The 23949-nt window shown below is 53.0% G+C and overlaps 1 protein-coding gene across 1 annotated transcript in view; it reads left to right on the top strand.

The window, feature by feature from the left end:
• NAV2 (neuron navigator 2) overlaps positions 1-23739 on the top strand; it is a 357889-nt gene extending 334150 nt beyond the window's left edge. Inside the window, exons 27-38 of the mRNA XM_081100068.1 lie at positions 426-579; positions 1596-1758; positions 2479-2579; positions 4754-4849; positions 6827-6995; positions 9108-9343; positions 11524-11678; positions 11878-11949; positions 13538-13734; positions 14661-14779; positions 19212-19415; positions 22076-23739. Coding sequence (XP_080956194.1) covers positions 426-579; positions 1596-1758; positions 2479-2579; positions 4754-4849; positions 6827-6995; positions 9108-9343; positions 11524-11678; positions 11878-11949; positions 13538-13734; positions 14661-14779; positions 19212-19415; positions 22076-22201 — 1792 coding nt within the window. The 3' untranslated portion in view covers positions 22202-23739. The remainder of the gene's footprint in view (positions 1-425; positions 580-1595; positions 1759-2478; positions 2580-4753; positions 4850-6826; positions 6996-9107; positions 9344-11523; positions 11679-11877; positions 11950-13537; positions 13735-14660; positions 14780-19211; positions 19416-22075) is intronic.
• Positions 23740-23949: the final 210 nt, after the last annotated feature.

The raw sequence follows: 23949 nt of genomic DNA, 5'->3' as shown, positions 1-23949 counted from the left end.
AAATCACCCGTCAGCTGCCTGACCCTGGAGTATCTAATCTTTAAAACAGACAGTTGACCTCGTTTCTCTGAGTGGGTTTAGATCTCAAGGGCCATGTGGTGTCATTATAGGGGCCCAGCTGTGTACATATTGGCAGGGGTGGGGAGTCAAACTCGCAAGGTTACTACTCCCCTTTGCTGGCTCTGTTTATCCTTAGATTATTGGAATTTTGCTAAAAGAAACACACAAAACCGTTCTGATTGCCAGAGCTCCACAAAGATAAGAAAGTAGAGAAGCCATAAAATCTGTGAATTTCAGGGGCTTTTGGTATTGTCATCTCCAGGAAGCATGGGGCCGCTGGTTACGGGCATGGGCCAGGGGTCAGTGGAGGCCAGGAAGGAGGTGAACTCAGGGCACCTTTGTCAGTAACATCCTTCTTTCCCTAGCATTTCGGAGTGCATGGATAGTGAGGCGGAGACGGTCATGCAGCTCCGGAATGAGCTGAGAGACAAGGAGATGAAACTGACGGACATCCGCCTTGAAGCCCTCAGCTCTGCACACCAGCTCGACCAGCTCCGGGAGGCCATGAACAGGATGCAGGTGAGCACCCAGGAGCACTGACGGAGCCTAAGGCTATCTGGGAAGGATTGGCAGGTGTCTGCTTCCTGCGACACCCCAAAGCCACATCAGCATCTGGAGGCAGCCCTCTGCTCTCCTAGTCCCTTTCTCTTTACAGTCAGTTCCTCCCACATATTGCTAAAAAATATCAGAGAACCCTATCCCTCCTTCGTGTGAGACTTCCAGTGGCTCTGCTGTTGCCTCCTGGGTGAGTCGCAGTCTCCTTCACCTGGCCTTCAAGGCCTTCTACAGCATCTTGTCACTCTCAAACCCCCACTCACCATCACCAGCTCTACTCTCCAGACTCTTCTCACCAGCCAGAGGGAGCCAGTCTCTGCCCCCTTTGCATGCCAGGAAGTTCTGTCTTATGGTGTCCCTCCACCGGGATATCTTTCTGCACAATCACATGGACCCTTCCCTTAAGGCTCAGCCTGAGGCCTCTTCCTCTGCAAAGCCATTCCAGGTCCTGTAGGTCTGTTCTTACAACCTTCTCATCTTCTGCCGCAGGTTGAAGGCATTTGGGTCTTCTGAGCTATTCTTTTTTGCATCCCTTTCTCTGGGAATGCTTAGCACATAATAGGTTCTTCATAAATATTCATAGAATGAAAGATCTCTGCGGGTTCTTCTAAATGGGACACACACACACACACACACACACACACACACACACACCGCCATCCCGGAGAGCAAATGTGTCAAACCTAGAATTGCTCAAACTTAGATATGACTCCTTTTCACTTACCACTCAGACTTTGGGAAACATTTCTGAGGCCTTTCAAAGGCCAGCTCTCTGAAAGGATGGACCCTGCCCTGCCCACAGGTCTGTGTATGCAGCAAAGGCAGCAAACACTGCGGAATCTCCCTGATGGTGTAACTGACTCTGCCTCGGCCGAGCTACCCACTGAATCCCTGCAGGGGACTTCCAAACCCCTCCTCCAGAAAAGGCTTGCCCGCATTCTCTCCACCCAGTCAATGAGCTTCTCTTTTACACTTTGCAGAGTGAAATAGAGAAGCTGAAAGCTGAGAATGACCGGCTAAAGTCAGAGTCTCAAGGCAGCGGCTGCAGCCGAGCGCCCTCCCAGGTGTCCCTCTCGGCCTCCCCGAGGCAGTCCATGGGCCTCTCCCAGCACAGCCTGAACCTCACTGAGTCAACCAGCCTGGGTGAGTGGGTCACAGGGCTGGGGCAGGACAGGCCTGCAGCCGGCACCCGGTCTCTAAGCCAGAGCCCCAAGATAAGCAGCTCAACAGATCAAATGGGGAGGCAGCAGGCGTGCGTGCACTCGGGGTGTGTGTGTGTCTAGGCGTGCGTCTGCTACCAACATGAGCCCAGCCGTTAGACTGCTGTCATGCTTTGCTCCGGCACCTCAAGTGCTCCAAGCCATGAGCTTGGCTCCCCCCGCCCACCATGCTGACTTCTGTTTGATCCATTTTAAGAGGCTGACCTGCGAGTTGAACGCTGCATACAAACCCCACGGCAGCAGCGCCCACTTGGGGCATGGCTTGGTCTGTGATCTTCCGGCCTGCGGGCTGGATTCCAGGCTGGCGCAGTAATTATTGGACATGGTCTGGGTTTTCTCTGTAAGCATATGGAGGCTGACGCTTTGATTTCTTATCCATGACGCTGCTGTTGCTCTTTTGGTTGAGTCTCCCTCGCACTTCCATTTGGCAAGGCACATCGTCAGCCCGCTGATTCCTTGGTTGGTCCACCGTTGGTTTCTGTGGTTGCATTCTCATTGCGCCCCCTCCCCTCCTCGCCACCCCTACATCCCCCACACCCCGACACCTGGTTTGTCCCGCTGCTGTGCCGACAGGCAGCGGGGGTGTCGGGAGGCCGGCTTTGCTGCCCATGTGCCTAAGGCTGTTGATGTTTTCCATTCGCAGACATGTTGCTGGATGACACTGGTGAATGCTCGGCTCGGAAGGAAGGAGGCAGGCATGTTAAGATAGTTGTCAGCTTTCAGGAGGAAATGAAGTGGAAGGAGGTTAGTTGGATCCCTTTCCCCGCTCTGCCTGCCTTTCCCCAGGTAGCACTACCTAGCTTAGCGATTTCTTCATCAAACCCTATGACCTCAGCACCTAAGGGGATGTGGAAACACTAATGCTTTCCTTAACTAACCAGAATCCCAGCAGCATATTGACACAATTGACGTGAGAGAATAGCCCTGCCCTCTCTCGTTTGGAAAGCCTAATAAAGAGTGGTCCCACCTTCACTTTCACGCAGCTCACTAATCACTAACATCACTCCGCAATGGCTTTCCTGGATGTAATATGTCTTCAAAGCTGGGCAAAGGCCGCTAAGCACACTTAGCACAGAAGGTACAGAAGTAAGCTGACTGAGAGCACCAGTTTATGCAGTGGAGCAGACATCCAGGGACACAGGGCGAGTGCAGGGAGCACACAGGTGGCTAAGAGTGAAGGGTGGGATATCCGGACTCACCAAGGCTGGGATGTGGAATCTGAGTTTTCTGAGTACTTTCGTTCTCTTCCAGAGCCTCAGGAGGCCATGTCCCCAGCAGGGACTATTCTGGGGTAGAAGTGGGGTTGAACATCAACGTTGGTGTTTAGCCAGGCTAATCGTTCACAGGCCTGTGACAGTGAGGCAGAGACCCCAAGGAAGGTCAGCTCTTTTCCCCCTCGCTCCACAGCCCATTTCAACTTGGGCTTCGGCTGAAAAAGAAGGGAAGATACCGTAAAGCACCCATTGATTAAATCCAAGTCATGCTGTGAATGACCATCTCACAGATAAGTGGGCCGAGGCTGCATGAGTCACTGAGTCCCCTTCAGTTTTTTTGTGTTAGTTCTTAGCATTCCAGCCAATGTGTCTCTTTTAGTCTCTGAGAGCCGGGGAACCTGTCGTTCCCACCCAAGCAAAGTGTCTGCAGCCAGACCTGCCTTCGCCAGGGGTTCCACTTGATGCTGGCTCTCTAGTCTCAGGGAATTTGAGGGCTGCCAGCGGCTCTCACATCATTTCAGCCCAGAAAGCTCCAATAGCGAACTCCAGTTTCAGAGCCTCACTGGTGGAGCGATGGACTGCCAACGGGGGGAGTTCATTCTTAGAACACATGCAGGTGATAGCTGCGAATGTGTTGTATTCTAGTGATTACCGGCATGAACATATAGATTTCATGTTTTATAAAAGTTTGTGAGTCACTTTAAAAAATTGTATGGCTCTGGATCAGCGCAGAAGCCAGATGAGGTTGGTTGACCAGATGTAATTAGCTCCATTTAATAATTGAGAATCCTGAGGCCCAAGCATCGCTTACTGAAGGCTACAAAGCAAGCGATGGGGCCAGGTCATCTCGCTGCAGACTGGTGCTCTGTTCTCTGCTGATTGTGCTTAACTGCCAGATACACCCGTCCCTGCCCCCTGCCACTCACGTAATTCTACATCCTTATGAGCATGTCAGATATTTTTAAACCCAACCGAATGGAATGTTCTATTAGCTTCTTTGTAATCAATATAATTACTTAGCCTCCACTATGCAGAGCCCTGTGGGCAGAGATGATTTTTCTGTAATTTCCCAGAGTTTTATTAAAGTTTTCTCAATTATGTTTTCACTTTTAATTAAAAGAAAGGCAATGCACATTATTTAAGAAACAAACAAACAAAAAAAATAGAAACATAGTCTATCCTGAGGGAGTTTAAGAGCTAGCAAGACAACAAACTTAATTTACAAATGAGACAGAAATACCTAAAAATAAACAATACAGACTATGCCATTATATAAGTTGTATACAGAATCATTAAAGTAATGTGAGCTCTGAGCCCGGTAAATCAATCATTGAAAGCTTCCTGGAAGAGGTGAGTTTATCACCAATGTTTGGGAAAGGAAAAATGGCAGACAGGAGAGGGGAGAGCATGCCAAGCAAGGGATGTGACCTGCGTACTGGACAAGGTTTGCATTCAGTAGAAGGTTCTAGATTCCAGAAAGGAGAGCTTCCCTTCCTGCCCCACAGATTGCATTTTTAGCAATAGAGCAGGGGAAGGTGTTAAGACTATTGCATTCAGTCTAAATTATACCTGATGTTAAAACAAATAGGACTGGTATTCCCCTCTCGGACCTTTGGTGGAGCTCTGGGACAGCCTGGGTCCTTGCTAACCCGTGTCAGAAAAGGTCCACCTGTTTTTCACCTGCATACGTTTTCTTACCCTTAGGATTCCAGGCCACACATCTTTCTTATTGGCTGCATTGGAGTGAGTGGCAAGACGAAGTGGGATGTGCTCGATGGGGTGGTTAGACGGCTGTTCAAAGTAAGTGTTTCAAGGAGACAGACGGCTATGGCAGTCTGCCTGAAGCGGGGCCTGGGCTTAGGGAGGGAAGGATGGTTCATGTCCTGAACCCGGCCATTTCTCAGGCCTGTCCCCTCTCCCACATCCTTATGTTGCTGGGACTTGTCCCCTGGCACTCAAATGATCAGAAGGAAGATGGTAAGTATAGACTGCTGACGTACCAGACTGTTCCAACGGCCCTTGGCCGTCACTGGTGAGCCAGAGGGTCATTTCTCCAGCAGTGAGCAATTGTTTGAACCCCTGACAGGGAACTGCTCTTGTCCAAATCTACCTTCACCTTAGACTCGTCCGATTGCATCTGCTTTGGAGTGTGTGTTCATTGGCTGTGGCTAAAACATCAGATTTCCATTCTTTATTTCCAGCTATTTGATCGACTTGCCCACGTCCTTGCCTACACTTCATTCTGTGATTAGTGCTACACAGACATTAACATCTGGTCAATGGCCAGTGTCAAGGATGTTGGCATAGTTATTTTTGTATTTATTCCAATCACATCATTGGAGTGGGTTTTACCACAAGAGAAATGAGCAAAGAGTACTGAAGTGAGCCTTGAAATTCAGTGTGGTTTGAAGGAAGCTTTCAGCACACTTCTTTCTATTGTCCTGAAGCAAGTCAACAGCCATAAGTGTTCATTAGTCATCTCCCCAGGGAAGTACTAATGACCCACGTTTTCTGTGCCTGAGACCCTACCAAGCACTTTCCTTACATCACCCCGATTTATTTTCAGGCCTGTAAAGAAGGTTCTATTATTTTCCCATTTAAAGGCGAAGAAGGTTGGGCTCAGGTTGGGTCACTTGCCCAAAGTCATGGATCTAAAATCAGATTCTGTTGGTCCAGTTGAGTTGGTCTTGCTTCTTCTTTTTTTAAAAAAAATATATTTTATTGATTTTTTACAGAGAGGAAGGGAGAGAGATAGAGAGTTAGAAACATCAATGAGAGAGAAACATCAATCAGCCGCCTCCTGCACATCTCCTACTGGGGATGTGCCCGCAACCCAGGTACATGCCCTTGACCGGAATCGAACCTAGGACCTTTCAGTCCAGAGGCCGACGCTCTATCCACTGAGCCAAACCGGTTTCGGCTGGTCTTGCTTCTGACTTAACTAGTTCACTCTGGCCTCTTTCTAGCATCTAGTCAGGTGACTTCATACAGAGAAAACTCTGTTCTTTGACCAAAAATTGCATATCCTCTTCACAGGCCAGTCCATAGAAATGTGAGTAGGCAGGTGTTCAAGGCCAAGGGCAGCCCAATCCTGTTACCTGGGCCAAAACCGTATGTCTGATGACGGGCAGTGAGACATCCTTGGTTAGAAATACAACACATTGGGCTGAGAAGAACGTGTGGGTGTCACATGTGAGGAAAGAGACCATTGAAGGTGGAGGTCTGTTATTGGGCTTCCACCTTGGCCATCGTCTGGCCATCTCAGAGCCCGCAGCCCATGGCTCTTCGTTCCAAGTTCGTGGATCTAAATTAAACCTTTGGGTCACTCACCTAAGAGGGAATTCTCCCAATGAAGAACACATTTTCCTGTTTAAAGCTCCAGGAGCTGCTTTTTTTCTAGCAGCCCTGGGTTCTGCTCCCTTTGTCATCAGTATGGCCTTTGCTCTGAGCCAAAAGGTGGGGCTGGTGGAGAGATTTCTTGTCAGAAATTTCCCAGCACCATTCACAGGTCTCGATGCCTTTGAGACTTGAGCTCAGGAAAAGCAGCCTGACTTTTCCGTGCTCGGTTGACCCAGACTAAACGTTCACAGTGCCCGTGACAGTGAGGCACTGACGCCGTAGAACGTGAGCCCTTCTGCCCTCGCTCCACAGCCCATTTCAACTCAGGCTTCAGCTGAGAAAGAAGAGCAGATGATTGTAAATCACCCAATGAAAACATGAGTCATGGGCAGATTTTTAGCCACATCTTTGATGGAGACTTTGTTTTACTTTTTCCAGGAATACATCATTCACGTCGACCCAGTGAGTCAGCTCGGGCTGAATTCGGACAGTGTGCTGGGCTACAGCATCGGGGAAGTCAAGCGCAGCAACACCTCCGAGACGCCCGAGCTGCTGCCCTGTGGCTACCTGGTGGGAGAGAACACCACCATCTCCGTGACCGTCAAAGGTAACTCCCCGGATGCAGGGGCCGGAGCTTTCAGGAATTGCGTGTGTGTCTCTTCATTTTGAGACTTGGCTCGGCATACTGTGGCCACAATGCTGTTTGTGCATATGGATGTGGGTTGCTGTGTTTTTTCTCCCTTTGACCACAGTTATTCTTACCTAAGCAAGTTAAACCGTCCTTAGCTTTTTCAACCACCATCGGAAACAAATAATTTAGTTGACTGCTGAAATTATAGAATAAACGTTCCCATTAGCCTGATGACTCTGAGATGATGGAATCTTAATAACCTTGTGGAAATGGGGCTCCACCAACGCCAAGGAATTACTCTTGCCAGCAAGCCTTGGATGGGGTCCCATCCTACAGATGGGGAAGCCACGCATTGCTGTAGGCTAGAGAGGACTCGCTCTGGGCACCCTGAGCCCACGCACGATGCTGCCGGGGCTTCCGATGGCCTCATCACCCAGAGATGTTGAGCCCCAAGCCAAAGAGTGTTCCATGGAACTCCAGGCCCACAGAGTATTTGGGGGGAGGAGAGGGAATTTCATGTCCAAATAACTCTGGGAAACTGCATCATTATCCCCATCTGGATCTGGGGGGCAGGGGACAGGAGCGTCCTGATACACTCAAGGCTCTATCCTTTCATGTCCTATCTCTGGGCATTCACAAGGCTGTTTAATCCAGGCTGACACAAATGTATCTGACTGCAAAACCCCTTTTTCCTATATTTGATGACCCACCTAAAAGAATAGACCAATCAACACGGTACTAAGTGCAACCTGCAGGTTGTCCTGTTTCTTGCTTCCCTCGAGGGCAGTTGACCTTGCCTGTAGTTTAACAGTGCAGTTTCGGGGGTGTTTGGTGCAAGTTTTGTTTCCCGATCAGTAGGTTTTCCTAAGGTATCCCGGCATTGCTTATCCTAGACCTGGGAGCGCAGACCTGGTCCTGCTGGTGCCAAGCAGTGAGGCACTGCTTGAACCTCACAGGCAGCCTCACCTTGTTGGCGAGTGGAATTCCACAGTCGGGGCTTGGGCTGCTAGTGACAGAGACGTACTCAAACCAGCTTTAGCAAAAACGGAAACGTAAAGGCTCTTTACCTGGAAAGCCCAGGGCACACTTCCCACACAGCTGGGTTCCAGTGTTCCCACAGTGCACCAGGACCACGCTGCCTCAGTTTCTTGTATTTTTTGAGCTCTCTGCACATAGCATGGCCCCCATGGCCCTGATTCATTTTTCTAACTTAGAAACCTAGAAGAAAGCGGTTGTCTTTTTGGAATAGTGAGACAAAAAATTCTTCGGGGTGGTTCTGCCCCACCGTGAGTCAGACACTCATCACTGAATCCGTCCTTGTGACCGGGAGAGGCTTTGGTTCAACTTAATCATAAGCCCACACCTGTGTGGGTGCAGGGGCTGGGCAAGCCATACTTAAACCATCTTACTGAGCTCCCCATAAGAGGAAAGAGTTCTATAGGAGAAGGTAGAAAGGGTACCAGGCACACCAAAACCCCTCCCACTACACACTGGAACAGCCGCCCCTACACACAGAACAGCCCCCACTACACACACAACAGCACCCACTACACACCGGAACAGCCCCCCCATACACACAACAGCCCCCATTACACACCGGAACAGCCAGGGTTCACATCCCCAAATCAGATGGTCCTACTTTGCATTTGCTTGTTTTTAAAATAAAACTGTTGTTACCTTCATGGTGCACCTGAGTGTGGGAAGCAGTGGCGCCTGGCACTCAGGAGAGAGCAGGGTGAGGAAGGAACCCTAAGGTGCTGGCAGACAGGGGAGGCAAAGGTTTGGGCAAACGCAAACGCCATCGATTGGCAAATCCAGACAGACAAGCCGAGCCCAGAGTCTTAGGAATTCTGCAGAGAACAGACAAAGGCCAGGGGCCCAGGTCTGAAAGGTGAGCGAAAGTCAGCCAAGCCAGGGCCAGAGCCCGCGCCCAGGCTGCTCCTGAGCAGGAGGCGGCGGCAGTTTGCACCAGGGCCTCAGTGAGTGGACTGCCCAGGAAAGGGGTGGCCTCCGGTCATGGCAGGGCCAGCTGGGCAAACACAGAGCTCCCCTTTCTGCAGGACTTGAGACACTTCCTCTCCCACACAGGGCTCGCGGAGAACAGCCTGGACTCGCTGGCGTTCGAGTCCCTGATCCCCAAGCCCATCCTGCAGCGCTACGTCTCCCTGCTGGTGGAGCACCGGCGCATCATTCTCTCCGGCCCCAGCGGCACCGGGAAGACCTACCTGGCCAACCGGCTGTCCGAGTACCTGGTGCTTCGGGAGGGACGAGAGCTGACAGACGGGGTCATCGCCACCTTCAACGTGGACCACAAGTCCAGCAAGGTGAGGAGAGCTTTCCGAAGCTGCTGCCCAGCCAGGGCTCACCTTTGGGCCCTTTCAGAACTGTTGATGTCACCCCACCCTGATGGGAAAGCAGCATTTTCTGTGCACTCACTTTGGTGGTTATGAGAGCCCAGTGAAGGTCAGGATGGGGCTAGGAAGTAAGGCTTTGACCCAAAACTTCCCACTAAATTTCACCTGTAAGTCAATCTAGTTCATTTCTTGCTTCCCCACTATGAGCCACATGTTCAGTGCTAATAGTTCCTTAAGTCCACTTCAATTTACCAAGAATTTATCATGTGCCTGGTGATGCTATTGTTTTTCCAAAACAAAACCCTTTTTGGAACAAGAATGATAGTTCTTATTGACAGACTGCCCCGTGACCGCAAGCTGGCCGCCTCACAGCTCACAGCTGTTCGCCATGAAGGGACCAGTTGCTGCTGTCCCCACTTCCCAGAGGAGGAAACTGAGGCCTGAGGCAGGTGGTCATGTGTCTGAGGTCACTCAGGCGGTACTGAGAAGTGGACTGGAGCGCAAGTCAAAGCCTTGGACTCCAGAGCCAGCAAATAGGCTTGGCCCTGCCTCACAGGGAGCAATGGAGACACTGGACGGTCTGACTGAGTCCCAGCCGCGGGTTGGGAAGGGGTTTCTCACACTTGTTTGCTATTCGCACAGTGGAGTTAATGATAGTTCCCTCTGGCTGGCCCTCTGCAAAGGGGCCAGAGTCCAAGGTGAACTGGAAAGGACTCTTCCATCTTAGGAATCACCTGGCATCCCTGCCGATGGGGCTTCCTCACCCTCATTCCCTGGTGCCCTGTTCCAATAGGTTGTGTGGGCCGGGAACCTGGGCCATTCACAGGTTTCCAGGTGACTTGGATGTGGGGACAGGACTGGAGAGAAGTGGTCCGAGCTTCCGAGTCAAAAGCTTCGGTGTGAGCTGAGGACCAGTGAATGAAGGACCCCGGCTGGGCACCTCGTGCAGAAGGCATCTCACCCTCTGTATCACGAAGGCCTGAGTAGGGGTGGGAGGCCCAGGAGCCCTGTCATTGTAAGGCTGAGGCCAAGAACCCAGATGGAAAGGAGTTCAAAGAAGGAAAAATTACTAGTAACTCAAAAAGTTGGGCCGAAGCTGCATTGTGACTTATGAGGGAGACGTGGGCATGTGTGTGTTCGTAGGAGGCGGCGGCTGGCATGCCGGAGTGCCGGGTGTGAGGAGCACACTGAACAGGCACCGAGTCTGAATCCAGCCCGCCGCTTGCCCTCTCTGCAATCTCAGGGCAGTCACCTGACTTGGGTGTGCCTCAGTTTCCCTCTCTGTAAACGGGAGCTACGCATAGTACCCACCCCAGAGGGTTGTGGGCTATAGAAGTTCGGCTGTGTGAGGCCCTCAGCTGTGCCCCGCTCTAGGTCATGCCAGCATGATGGTGACATCACCAGGCAGTCATCCTGGGTCCTCTGGCCGGTCCTTAACTCTCCATTTCAGCCCTTTCCTCTTCTGCACCATTATTCTTCTCTTCCTTCTTAGAGCACAGGCCTTCCCCGGGCACACTGAGCTGTGTTCTGGCCCCAGCTCCAGCCAATCCCCCAGCCATTCTTCACAGTTCAATTCAGATCTCACCCTTTCACCCAGGCCTCCCAAGGCCCCTGTGCATGCAGACCCACCTCCCCCTGCACTGTTGGATGTCTGTCTGCTACAGCGCTTCTCAGCGGCACTTACGGGGATGCTGTGTGATATTATTCATGGAGGGCTCTGCATACATGGCCCTCAGGCAGGCGCCGTGGAAGAGCACCTTATACGGAACGTATGCAGCTCACACAGAGGTGTGTAAGGCACCTCTGGAGCCCTTTGGAGCTTCCTGGGAGGTTGGCACAATCAGAACTACCCAAGAAAAATGGCGACACATATAGAGAAGTGGTAGAGCAGGGATACAGACCGGGCCTGGGCACCTCCACGCTGCTGTGCTCTGGCCCTCAGCTGAAGGAGTTCTGTTACCTAGTGAAAGCCAGAAGGAAAGACGCAGGCCTTCCCCACTCTGTCCTCCCCGCATCACCCAAGCTGACCCCTGCAGCAGGCAGGCATGCTGCCCATGGAGGGCCTGCCCCTTGCATTGGCCTGGGCGACGTGCAGGCTCTGAGCGTGTGCTCTTCATCGGCTGCATCCCGCCCTTCCCTGGCCCATGCAGGAATTGCGCCAGTACCTGTCCAACCTTGCCGACCAGTGCGCCAGTGAGAACAACGCTGCGGACATGCCTCTCGTCATCATCCTGGACAACCTGCACCATGTCAGCTCCCTGGGCGAGATCTTCAATGGGCTGCTCAGCTGCAAGGACCACAGATGGTAAAGGCCAGCTCCAGGCCCTGGCCCCGGGAGAACGGCCACAGGGGAGGCGTGCTGCACAGACCTGTGCCCATACATGGCCGGGGTCAGCGTGGGGGGCTGGGAGGCAGCCAGCCAGCTTCCTGGACGGACCCTGTAGGCCCGTCCGGAGCTGGGCTTGCCTCACAAAATCCTCTTCTTTCCTCTGTGTCCCCCACAGCCCTTACATAATCGGCACAATGAACCAGGCTACCTCTTCTACTCCCAACCTGCAGCTCCATCACAACTTCAGGTAAGGTGTCACCCTCTGAGTACCAGATCTGTGCCAGGCATCGTGTGGAGCATTTTTTCCAGCTTCACTCTTCATTCTCACGATAGCCCCACGTAGTTACATTTCTCATTCGCAGCTTGCAAATGGGGAGACTGAGGCTGGGAGAATTAGATGACTCGTGTGAGGTCACGAAGTCCTGGGGTAGCAGAGACAGGGAGGCAGCTTCGGGCAGGGACAGCAGGCCACTCGCCTCCCCGGCACATCAGGGGCACGTCTCTAGGGGGCCCAGGTGAACATGAGCAATGAAAGCCCTTGCTTTGTCCCCAAGAGCTGTCTGGGGGTCTGTGGGCCTTTGCCTCCAGCTGCCATGTGCCCTCTGCCCCAGCACCACGCGGGGCTCCCTGCTGGGTGTGGGAAGAGCTGCTGCACTGTCCTGCCTACGTGGGTTGCCACTTGCCTTGTGGTGCCATCGCTAAACGCCCTTTGCCCTACTTTGACCCCTTGGTGACCCCAGCGCTCCTCGCCTCCTGCTGGCCCTTAGATGAGGATGAGAATTGTGTCCTGGGATGGCACCCTCGCCAATTCTCACTGGCCACTCTGCAGGCATCCCTAAGGGAGATCTCTGGGAAGTGGGCCTCAATTGTCATTCCCTGGGAAATGTGACCTCCTCCAGGCCCATGAGATCGTGGCTCCCCTCCGCATCCAGGCTGTCCCGGTCTTGTCCACGCTTTCTCCTAAAGATGCTTCAAGTCCTTCCTCCTCCTCCTTCCCCCGCCACTGCCACGCCACATCATATCCCTGGGCACTACTGCCTGCAGAGTGGCCTCATCCTCCGTGCCAGTGGCAGTGGCATGAGCGTCCTAGTATTCAAATCTGACCATAAATCCTCCCCCCTGAAGTGCTTTAGTGGTTCCTCATCGCCTCCAGAATGCATCCAGGTTCGTTGGGTTGTCAGGTCAAGTCTAAAGTCTGGTTACATGGCCTCTGGCAGTTTCCCCAAATACCCACCCCTTTTCCCATGTCTCTGCAAATGCTTCAGCGAGCTCTCCCACCTGCCATCCTCCCCCCTGCTCCTGCCTTTGCTTATGTGGCTGCTCCATCCATTCTCCCAGTCCCAGCCCAGACAGCCCCTCCTCTGAGAAGCCTTCCCTGATTCCCTGGGCTTCATCATGCCTCAATTCCTCTGTTTGCTTATCTACTTCCTCGACAAGACTGTGAGCTCCTGGGAACAGGGACGAATGTGTCTCAGTCATTCTTACAGCTCTGTGGCCCAGCACAGTGACACAAGCACAAGAGGCAGCAGACTCAGTGGTTAGAGCTCAGACTTTGCAGCTGCACTGTCTTGGTTCTAACCTTAGCTCTTCATTAACTTGCTTCTTTGATCTTGGACATAACCTCTCTGCGCCTTCACATTTCCATCTGTAAAATGGGGATGGCGATAATATCTGTGTCATGGGGTTGCTGTGAGGAAAGGTGAATTAATATACATGCAGTGTTTGCACAGGGAGTCAGCATACACACCATCTGTCTAGTTCTTGTGCACGTTGAGTCTTGAGGTTAGCCCTCGTTTCTTCACTGTCGTAATCATTGAAAACCTGATGTCCCCCAGGTGGGTGCTTTGTGCCAACCACACGGAGCCCGTGAAGGGTTTCCTTGGCCGGTTCCTGAGGCGGAAGCTCATGGAGACGGAGATCAGTGGGCGGGTGCGGAATGTGGAGCTGGTGAAAATCATCGACTGGATTCCCAAGGTCTGGCATCACCTCAACCGCTTCCTGGAGGCTCACAGCTCCTCAGACGTCACCATAGGTAGGTGGGCAGCCAGGCGAGAACGGTGGGTGGGCTGGCTCAGGGCGGCGCTGAGCTCGGCTCCTCGGAGACTGTCCGGGGGCCCTGGCCAGGGCAGCACCCTGCAGGCCCAAGTCAGCTGGATTCTGTTCTGTTCATGTGGACAGAGAAGGAGGCCGAGGGGACAGTCCCAGCCCAAGGCAGACCCCGACTGCCTCGCCCACATCCCTTGCTGTGTCTCTGCCCCTCTTGCCTTGCCCAATGCCCTAGGGCTGATCAGCAGCAAGAGATGGTCCAGCCAGGGCCGATGTGGAAACTGCCAGCTCAGTGAAGTGCCCAACCCCGAAGGCTTTGCTTTAAAAATAAAGTAAAACGTTACCAACATTCCTGGAGCTTAAGAATTTAGAACAGAGGGAAAAAGTCATTGATCATCCCACCCTCCTGACAGGATTATTTTAATTTGAGCTGATTTTTTGCCCTTGTCCACACATAGATATTTTACTTAGTTGCCATCAGAGTATACCTACAGCACGTTCATTTCTTTTTCACCTCACATTGTCTCGTAAGCGTCCTGAGTTGCTGCTCCAGTTTTAGAATTATTTTTAAAGGCTGGAAAAGACTCACGTGCGGGTACGCCATCACTCGCGGCACCATTTCTGTTTTCTTGGACATTTAGTGTGTTTGCATTTTCAAAGCTCAGGACTAATAATACCACGAGGAACATCTTTCTCCATAAAGCCTTTCCTCTCTTTTGGGTGATTTCCTGGGGCAGAGAGATCCTGGGGGTCGGGAGGAGGGGTGTTGGAGAGCCCACGTGTCCTGCTCTGTGCCCGCCACCGGCAGGTGGAATTTCTGCTGTCACTCAGAAATTGGGAGGGATGCTTAGATCATGGCTTCTCCTGGCTTCTCCCCAACTCAGCTCTGATGGATTTTTGTTTGGTCCCCAGGCCCCCGGCTCTTCCTGTCATGCCCCATCGACGTGGATGGCTCCAGGGTGTGGTTCACCGACTTGTGGAACTACTCAATTATCCCCTATCTCCTGGAAGCTGTCAGGGAAGGACTCCAGGTGAGACACGGCAAAATGAGGGGGGAGGAAGGGGGACTGTTCTAGTGTCCGGATGAGGGGGCTTTATCTCCTCCCTCCGGGATTCTGACTGACATGAGGTGACAGCCCCTCCCTCACCTGTGAGGCCAGCAGTCTGGCACAGTGCAGGGACACACTTGGCTGTAAGTCCTGGCTCTGCCTCTTGTAAGCTGTGTGACCCCACGCAAGTCGTTCAGCCTCTCTGTGCCACGGTGCCCTCGTGGATAGAAAAGGAGAATGACAGTCCTGTGCCACAAAGACTTGTTGCAAAGAGTAAATTCATCCTGGCTGTGATGCCCTCAGCATAGTGAGTGCAAAGAAACGGTTTACGAAGTCCTCTCATATCTGCTATTTGGTTCAAGCCCTGCATTTGTCCTGGAATATAGAGATATTTTTATCTCCATTTTTCAAAGGAGAAGAGTTGAGTCTCAAAGGAGAATAAGTGACTTGCCAAGGGGTCATAAGAGTCAACCTTGAAAAATCTGGGATTTGAGTCCATGCCTCTGGCTGGAATCCCAGACTCTCCGCCCTCGGGCGGCCATGGCACTCCCTCCCTGCCTGGGACCCCTCCCCGGTGACCGTGGGCTCATGAGGCAGCACGTCCCATCTCACTCAGCCCAGGGTCAGCTCCAGGAGCTCAGCCATAGATGGAAGTTTTACTGTGGAGCCTGGAGGCAGCCTGAGAAGCTCTGGGCTTGGCCCCCAGGGTTCCGTGATGAGCATGTGTCACGCACAGCTGAACAGTCAGCAACCAGTTTAGCAGCCGGTTCCCAGGGCTTCTCTGTTCCTCGGTCCTGGGAGACACAAGACGCTGCCGTAGGCCTGTGGAGGTCACGGAGGGTGCGTGCCCCACGCGTGCGTGTGACAGTACAAGGGCTGTGTGTCATTTCCATGCATTTGGCTGAGCCTAGCGAGTGTCTGATTGCTTGTCGGTAACATGTAGCCACACTGAGGGTCTTCAGAGGCACTCAGACAAGAACTTGAAAAGGGCAGGAAACCAGAGCCATGCCTCCATCTCATAAGACATACGGACAGGAAAAGTCATCCCTTCCTGGTGCTGGGAGGTCATTTGAAGAACAATCTTTCCAGAGCCTGGGAGCCACCAGGGGAGGCGGCTGGAGTTAGCATTTTACCATTCTGCTCAGAAATGAGCCCCTGGTCTCAGCCCTCCGACCTCATCTCCCTGCTGAGCCTTGGAGGCCCCAGGGAACCTGCTGATTCACGGGAAACCTGGTGTGTTCTTATGCCTCTAGTTGGGAAGGAAAGTTTGCTGACTGTTTTTTGAGGGTTTGCTACTTGCCGGGCACGCTGCTGGCGGCCTGACATGCCTCTCGTGTAGCTTTAACAGCTCAGAGCACCTGACAGGTGAGGAATCCACGGCCCCGGGAGCTTTACCCCAAGTTGACTCTGGGGTGTGATGAGCCAGCGTTGGAGCCCAGTCTAGCTGACTCCTCGGTTACTTCCCTGACTTGCGTACTGTCCAAACTTCCCAGAAGCCTCAGTTGGTTCGGGGAGCCAAGTACTGTGGTTCAGGTAGTGGAGTTCTGCGTCAGATTTCACTTGACAAAAGGATTCCTCTATTTTAAAAAGTTTTAAATTCCTTACTCTCCTCCGTGTCACCTTGATTCCATGCTCACTATGTGCTGAGCACCGGACGGGACCATTTAGTCCTCACCTGGCCCTGCTAGGTGAGTAGAGAGGCCATGAAGGCAGCACATTGGTTCAGAGTAGGTGAGCTCTTGGCCGAGGTTATAAGCTAAGAAGAGGTCGAGGCCCCAGGGTGGACTCTGGCAGGGCTGCCTGTGGTGGAGGGAGGGGGACCAGAGCTCCTGCTGAGATCAGGCCCACCACTGACCGCTAGACAGTCCCTCCACCAGACACATCCTCTCCCAGAGGAATTGTGGCATCGCCCCCTAGTGGATACCAGACACCTTTGCAAGTCTTGACTCGGGAGTCTTTTCCCAGTGGGGTGTGAGTGTGTAACTGCCTGGAGGCTCTTCCCGAATGTGTGCCGTGGTGAAAGCAAATGTCCTATTTGCCTGCCTGTCTATCCACTGTCTCTGCTGCTGCTTAGCGCTGCCACAGGCTCTGCACGGGGGCCAAGACGCTTCACAGTGTTTCCTGTACTTGCCACGGTCCTTACCCAGCCATTCACCACCCGGACTGGAACATGTCCAGCGGCAAGTGGGGAGGCTTGTAAAATACTTCCTGTTCTTGCCGATGCTGCTCGCATTTGCCAGCTGCACATTTGTCCGATGAGTCAGGCCCCGGCCCTGTTCCCCTCTGGAGTTGTCACTGTAAACACTTGCCAAAGTGTCTCGTCTACAGAGTAACTCGAAAGGTCTTTGTGTCGTCATTGTCTCCCCCCACCTCCCGGAGGGAGTCGCGGGCGCTTTATCAGATTACCGGTTGCTCTGAGACCGGGGCAAGTCTCCCTTCTCTAGGGTACCCATCTGTGCTCTGAAAAGTTTGGGCCCAAAGAGTGTTTTTCAGGCTGTCTTCTGTGGAGCCCAAAAGTTCCTCAGATTCTTCAGTGATGGGGTCAGGGGAGAAGGGCACATATTTGAAAACCACCAGGCCAGACCCCTCTGAGGACTGGCTGACCTCCCCCTTCCAGCCTCTGTGGTCCTGCCGCCCTGAGCGTCTCCTCCAGGCGGGAGGGCGGAGACAGAAGCAGGAGCGGTCAGAAATGGGGCTTGGGTGCAGCCTCACCCACGTGAAGTCTGGCCCGGGCAAAGCAGGCCAGTTCCACGGCGAAGGCCCTTGGAGGGGGAAGTTTCTAAAAATTGCAGGAATGTTCCTACTCTGGAACAGCCTTTTTCGATCCCAGATGTCCCCACATGTTTGTGTTCCCTTTCTCTCTGACACAGATGCGTACGCACTCGCACAGGCCCCCTTCACAGAATCCTGTCTGAGACTCACCGCTGAAATCGTGTTATCATTAAAGCTTAAAGAAAGGAGTGTGGAGGCATGGTAGCAGTTTTACAAAATTAAGTGATAATATCGTTTTCCCTTTTAAGAGCAAATTAGTTAATATGGAAAAAATTGAGAAATATATGGGCGGGGAGAAGCACCACCCACATGTAACCTCTGTTAACAGTCTGCTGTTTGGAAAGTTTACAGAGGGACTATGAGAGTCAGACCCTCCTCAAGAAATGAGGTTTTACCAGAACAGGGTCATTTGTGACCTCTGCCTGTGGTGTTGGTGGCCAGCAGAAGGAATTCTCCAGGTGGTTGTATGCAGGAGGGTGCTGGAGCTGGTGGTAATGCAGGGGGGTGCTGGAGCTGGTGGTAATGCAGGAGGGTGCTGGAGCTGGTGGTAATGCAGGGGGGTGCTGGAGCTGGTGGTAATGCAGGGGGGTGCTGGAGCTGGTGGTAATGCAGGAGGGTGCTGGAGCTGGTGGTAATGCAGGGGGGTGCTGGAGCTGGTGGTAATGCAGGGGGTGCTGGAGCTGGTGATAATGCAGGAGGGTGCTGGAGCTGGTGGTAATGCAGGGGGGTGCTGGAGCTGGTGGTAATGCAGGGGGGTGCTGGAGCTGGTGGTAATGCAGGGGGGTGCTGGAGCTGGTGGTAATGCAGGAGGGTGCTGGAGCTGGTGGTAATGCAGGGGGGTGCTGGAGCTGGTGGTAATGCAGGAGGGTGCTGGAGCTGGTGGTAATGCAGGAGGGTGCTGGAGCTGGAGGTAATGCAGGAGGGTGCTGGAGCTGGTGGTAATGCAGGAGGGTGCTGGAGCTGGAGGTAATGCAGGAGGGTGCTGGAGCTGGTGGTAATTCAGGGAGGTGCTGGAGCTGGTGGTAATGCAGGGGGGTGCTGGAGCTGGTGGTAATGCAGGGAGGTGCTGGAGCTGGTGGTAATGCAGGGAGGTGCTGGAGCTGGTGGTAATGCAGGAGGGTGCTGGAGCTGGTGGTAATGCAGGGGGGTGCTGGAGCTGGTGGTAATGCAGGGGGGTGCTGGAGCTAGCGGTAACGCAGTAGGGTGCTAGATCTGGCAGTAACGCAGGAGGGCGCTGGAGCTGATAGCCGGCCCCTCTTTCCAGCTCCACATTCAGTGAGGTCGTGTTGGTAGTCTGGCATTGGCTGTGCTGGGACTGTTTCTACCACGGAAGCTGGCCACCATTCAGGTAGATCAGCCAGACTCAGTTAGGGTAACAGTGAGTCAGTGGCAGAGCTGAGGCGTGAGCCCGTCAACCTGACTCCAGAGCCGGTGTTTCTGACACCGGAGTCATGCTGCCTTCGGTCCTAGCACATCCACTCTGCACCTTGGATGACTCCCTTACAGTAGCATTCTGGAAGTAGAATTACCCTGTCAGGGGAGGCATAACACTGCATTCAGGGAACTTTTCAGAAAGCTGAAAAACAGGGCTGCAGAGGAGGTCTGAGCCCCTCCTAACCATTCCTTCCTGGCCTCCCCGTAGCTCTACGGAAGGCGGGCCCCCTGGGAGGACCCTGCCAAGTGGGTGATGGACACCTACCCCTGGGCAGCCAGCCCGCAGCAGCATGAGTGGCCTCCCCTGCTGCAGCTCCGGCCCGAGGATGTCGGCTTCGACGGCTACTCCATGCCTCGGGAGGGCTCGGCCAGCAAGCAGATGCCCCCCAGCGACGCTGAAGGAGACCCGCTGGTGAGTTCTCAGCTCCCGGAGCAGCTCAGCCGTCACCGAGCACTTACTGTCTCCTGGGAGCAAGGCCCGCTGGAAACAGGCGACTGAGCCCCAGCCTTGCTTTGGGTGACTGGGCCCATCCCAAGATTAGGGACACGTCTGCCAGGATTTTCTTCTATGGTTTTAGCTTTTCGCTAATGTCTTGAACCCCTCTGAAATGGTCTGTGGCAGAAGGTCAAAGGTGAGAATTTACTTGTCCCTGTGCCACTCTGCCCTCTGGGTTCAGTGCCACCTTTATCATGTGCCGTCCTGCTCCAGCGACCTCCCCCCCAGTAACAGCAGGGGCAGAGCTGGGTGAGGAGCAGAAGCCCAGGCCAGCAGTCGCGCAGGCAGGAGGCCTGACCATGGGCCCCGTGGCCAGCGAGGTGAGTTAGGTCTTAACACTGTCTGAGCTGCTTATTGACGCTGTCATTGCTGAAGCCATAAAGATCCTTTAAGCAGAACCTGGGCCCCTGGTGGTAACGCTGCAGTTCAGCTAAGTTCTCACTTAACCTCCTCAGTAGGTCCTGTGACTTTAAGTGAAACCACATGGAATAGAACCACGTCTATCAGTTACCACAGGCTAATTGATATAAGTAAGAATCAGGGTCCTGGGGCCTCTCATCTATAGCATAAGGAAAGGGTGTTATTCGAGGACTTGCTGTAGTCACTCTGCCAATATGAGACGCCTGCATAGTCATCCTGCAGAATGAGACCTAAAGAAGCAACTGCCCCATGAAATGTGGTGAAAGCAAATGTGCCAGAGCCTGCCCTGGTGAAATACCGTTCTCATGCCTTGCCGGGAGCCCTGCGCGCCTGTGGCAGCTAAAGCAAAGGGAGAAGCACATCAGAGAAATAGCTCGCATTACCTAGTGAAAGGAAATGTTCAGAAGTGATGCGGCAGGATGGAAAGACAACCAGTGCTGACTAATTGATTTGCTGGATTTAAAAAAGAACGGTGCTTTGGGTCATCTGCCATCTTCCAGACTGGAGGGGTGGAGCTCTGGTCCTGCTGAGGCTTTTTTTAACAGGAACTATACTTTAAGTGGATGTAACTGTTTTACAGAGAAAAAGATCAAACTTTAAGAAGCCATTTCTAACGTTAACCGTTGCTCAAATCCAGAGTCACGGGGACATTTTTGTGGGTGCGAGCTCATGAGGTCTTACGTAAAAATAGAATGCGCGGTGGCTGGAGGGAAGAATGGCGGCTCGCTCCCAGACATCCTTTGCTCAGCCAGAACTCTCTGTATCACTGATTGAACACAGAGGGTGTCTAGGTGACACCTGAGGGCTCCCTCCAACCCCAGGCTCCCAGAGTGACAAGTTAGATATGGGTGTTCCTCCCAAGCCCATGCCCTCTGCCCAGGCTATCCATCTTGTTTACTAGTCTCTCTTCTCAGGGGACTGAGACCTCCGAGAGCACAGGCCACACCTGTGTGTATGCGGGACCACGTGCTGTGGGTAGAAGTGATGAGTGAATAAGTAATCTCAGCTGCAAAGGGTGGTTGACTGCATTTGACCTCCACCCCCACTCCCTGCTCCCAGGGATGACTGTGGACACCAGCCCATGGTTTGTCTGTGGCCAGACTCACCCAGGGAAACTGCTAGGCATCCTGGGGCCGCTGGCTGGAGGCAACTGGATGTCATGCCCAGCAGCACCAAGTCTTGGCCTCAGCTCAGAGAAACCCTGCCTTCCTACCTTACTTTCTAAGCAAAATGTAAAATACACACACACACAATTTATAGTTATAAGGAAAATAAAAGTAGTTGTTCACTCTACACCTCCACTCCCAAACAAAAAACAATAAAGACGATCTGTCAGGGAAGATTTAAGAACACTACCTTGAAACTGTTATCTTTAAGATGATGGTGGTGGTGGTGGTGATGGTGGTGGTGACGGCATATCACGTTCATTGAGCACTTACTATGTGCGAGGCCCTAGTCTCAGGGCCCCATCACATTATGTCATTCTGTTCCCTATTTGAGTCCTTGGGGATAGGAGCTGCTGTTCTCTCCAATCTATAGACCAGGCACTGGTGGCTCAGATAGATGAGGTAATTTGTCCAAAGATTCCGGAATTGGAATCCAGGTCTCTCTGTTTTCCGTGGCTCTGCTTGTTCCTGGCGCTGCCCTCCCGCTCCCCGTGAAGGCCGTGACAGCCGGTGGGGCACAGATGAGCTTGAGGCTCGTCGAAGGGGGCATTCCATGCTTTGGAAGTCAGCGGCACTGATGAGCATGTTCCAGAAGCAGGGATGCATGACTGGCCCCTTTACCCAGACTTGAGTAAGATGTGCCCCTCCCAAATAAAAATAAGTGTCAGATTGATGGGGGACTTTCCATTTTGTTCTCAGTGCTCTACATATGTTAACTCAATCCACACCATAACGTTAAAGGGCAGGTGTGATTATTACTCACATTTGACCAATAAAGAAACCGAGACACAAAAGAGGTTAAGGTACTTGTCCAAGGTCACGCAGCTATAAGTGGTGCAACCGGGATTTGAACCCTGGAAGCCTGGTCCAGAGCCCATGTGGGCTGCAGTCCCAAGGTGAGTCTAGCGGAGCAGGCGTGAGCTCGCAGGAGGCCAGGGCGGGTGGTGGCGGACTGGCCAGAAAGCTGCTCATGCTTTCTGCCTTTTTCAGATGAACATGCTGATGAGGCTGCAGGAGGCAGCCAACTACTCCAGCCCCCAGAGCTACGACAGCGACTCCAACAGCAACAGCCATCACGACGACATCCTGGACTCGTCCCTGGAGTCAACTCTGTGACAGGGTCCAGCCATGGCGCCTGCCCACCTCCTCCTCGCCTCGCCCCACTTCGCCTCCTTCCTCTGCACCATCCTGAAGATGCCCTCCTGAGCCAGCCCGGCCGGCATGAGCGCTGCAGGAACACCAACCCCCCGGTCCTCCCGCCCAGACCTGGGTGCAGCCATCCCGGGCCAGCCCCCTGGGGCTGCTTCCTTCCACAGTGAGAAATGCACTATCTTCGGTTTCATTTAAATCATTGCTCTTGCCTTGTTGCTGTGACCTCCCCAAGTCACTGAAGATACTTCTCGGGAAAGGACCATCACCGTTGAAACGAAAAGGGTTAAACATGGGAACCCCACTTGAAGTTCTGAAACCAAACAGCATCCTGCCACGAGCTGCCCAGAGACAGAGAGACTGGAGCAAATCTTGAAACCCCGACAGCACGGCTTCCCCTCACTCAGACCCTGCCAAGTGGGTCTGGCCGCCAGCACCCTCATGTCCATGCCAACTCACCCAACCGGCCACAGAGAACTGGTGCTAACGAGGCACTTGCTTTGTCACACAACAAACGTCAGAGCTACGCACAGGGAAACCTTAGGAGAAAACACCTCGTGCTCTCTGCTCTGTTCTGTTTCCTAAATGGTGCTCTCCTTCCCCGAGAGGTATTTTGCCTGTCCCAGTCCAGCCACACCTCCCCCCGTCACCTCCGGTGAGCCCACGCGTGTGCGTGCAGGAGTGAGAATGTGCCCGAGCGGACCTGCCAGGGCAGACAGCATGTGTCTGTCTCCTTAGAAATGAATCAGGTTTCTTTTCTGCAAACACTGTGTCCGGTGAGAATTGGTCTCCTTTGGAGAACTGATGACCCCTTTGAGAATGAGGTTGAGTTTCTCCCTTTCTGACTCTTTGATTTTGAAGATTTGTCTCCTTCCCTTCTCCACCCTCTCACCCCACCCCCCACCCCGTCCACCCGTCGTCAGAATCAGTCCTTTGGTGAACGTGAGAACCGCTGGAGTTGAGTCTTGGTTTTCAGTTGCCCATCCTCACAGTTCCACACACTCGCCTCCCACTGGGGCCTGGGTCACCACGTCCTGTGGAGTGGACCGGGACCCCATCCTCAGCACGTGGGGGAGCCGGGACCTTGCCTTTCCTTCTTGTCCTCGAGGCTTCGGAACGCACGTCGACCCCTCCAGCGTGCCAGCTCCAACCTCAGGTGGGTGGTGAGGTCACCTCTCGAAAGACTTGCACTTTTCTCAGAACAAACGTGATGCAACTCAACGAGGGACTGGCAGCCCGGCCCCTCCCTCCTGGGTGCCCCAGCCTCGGGCTTCGTCGGACGGCCTTGCCTGACCTTCGGTGCTGACCTTCCCAAAGCGATGCCTTACTGGTTTTGTACTAACCGTGTTCATGGGTGAGTGTCGTGCCTGCCTGGGGTCCGTTTTTTTATTTTCCCCATCAGAGCAAACAGGGCTAACAAGTCATCCCACTCAGTAGGAGAACTCACGTTGCTGTGACTTTTATCTCATCCAAAAGACTCATTTGTATGGGTGTGTGACTATGGGAAAAAAGAAAAGAAAAAAGAAAAAAAAAGATCCATTTTTTTAGGTTCTTAACAGTCTCCAGCTAACACGTAGGCAGAAGTTCCTCCAGGTCTACGTGATGTTGCTGGGTACATGCCATGCTAGTACGTGTCTTCAACATACTGGTATCTTCCTTACAGAGTGTGGTAAACCTTTCAGTTGTTTGTTTCTGTTTTATAAGGAGAATCAATA

The sequence above is a fragment of the Myotis nattereri genome (assembly GCF_964212035.1).
Source record: "Myotis nattereri genome assembly, chromosome: 9".
Lineage (NCBI taxonomy): Eukaryota > Metazoa > Chordata > Mammalia > Chiroptera > Vespertilionidae > Myotis > Myotis nattereri.
Note: the sequence above shows the minus strand (reverse complement) of the source record. Positions and strands in the feature narration are given on the sequence as shown.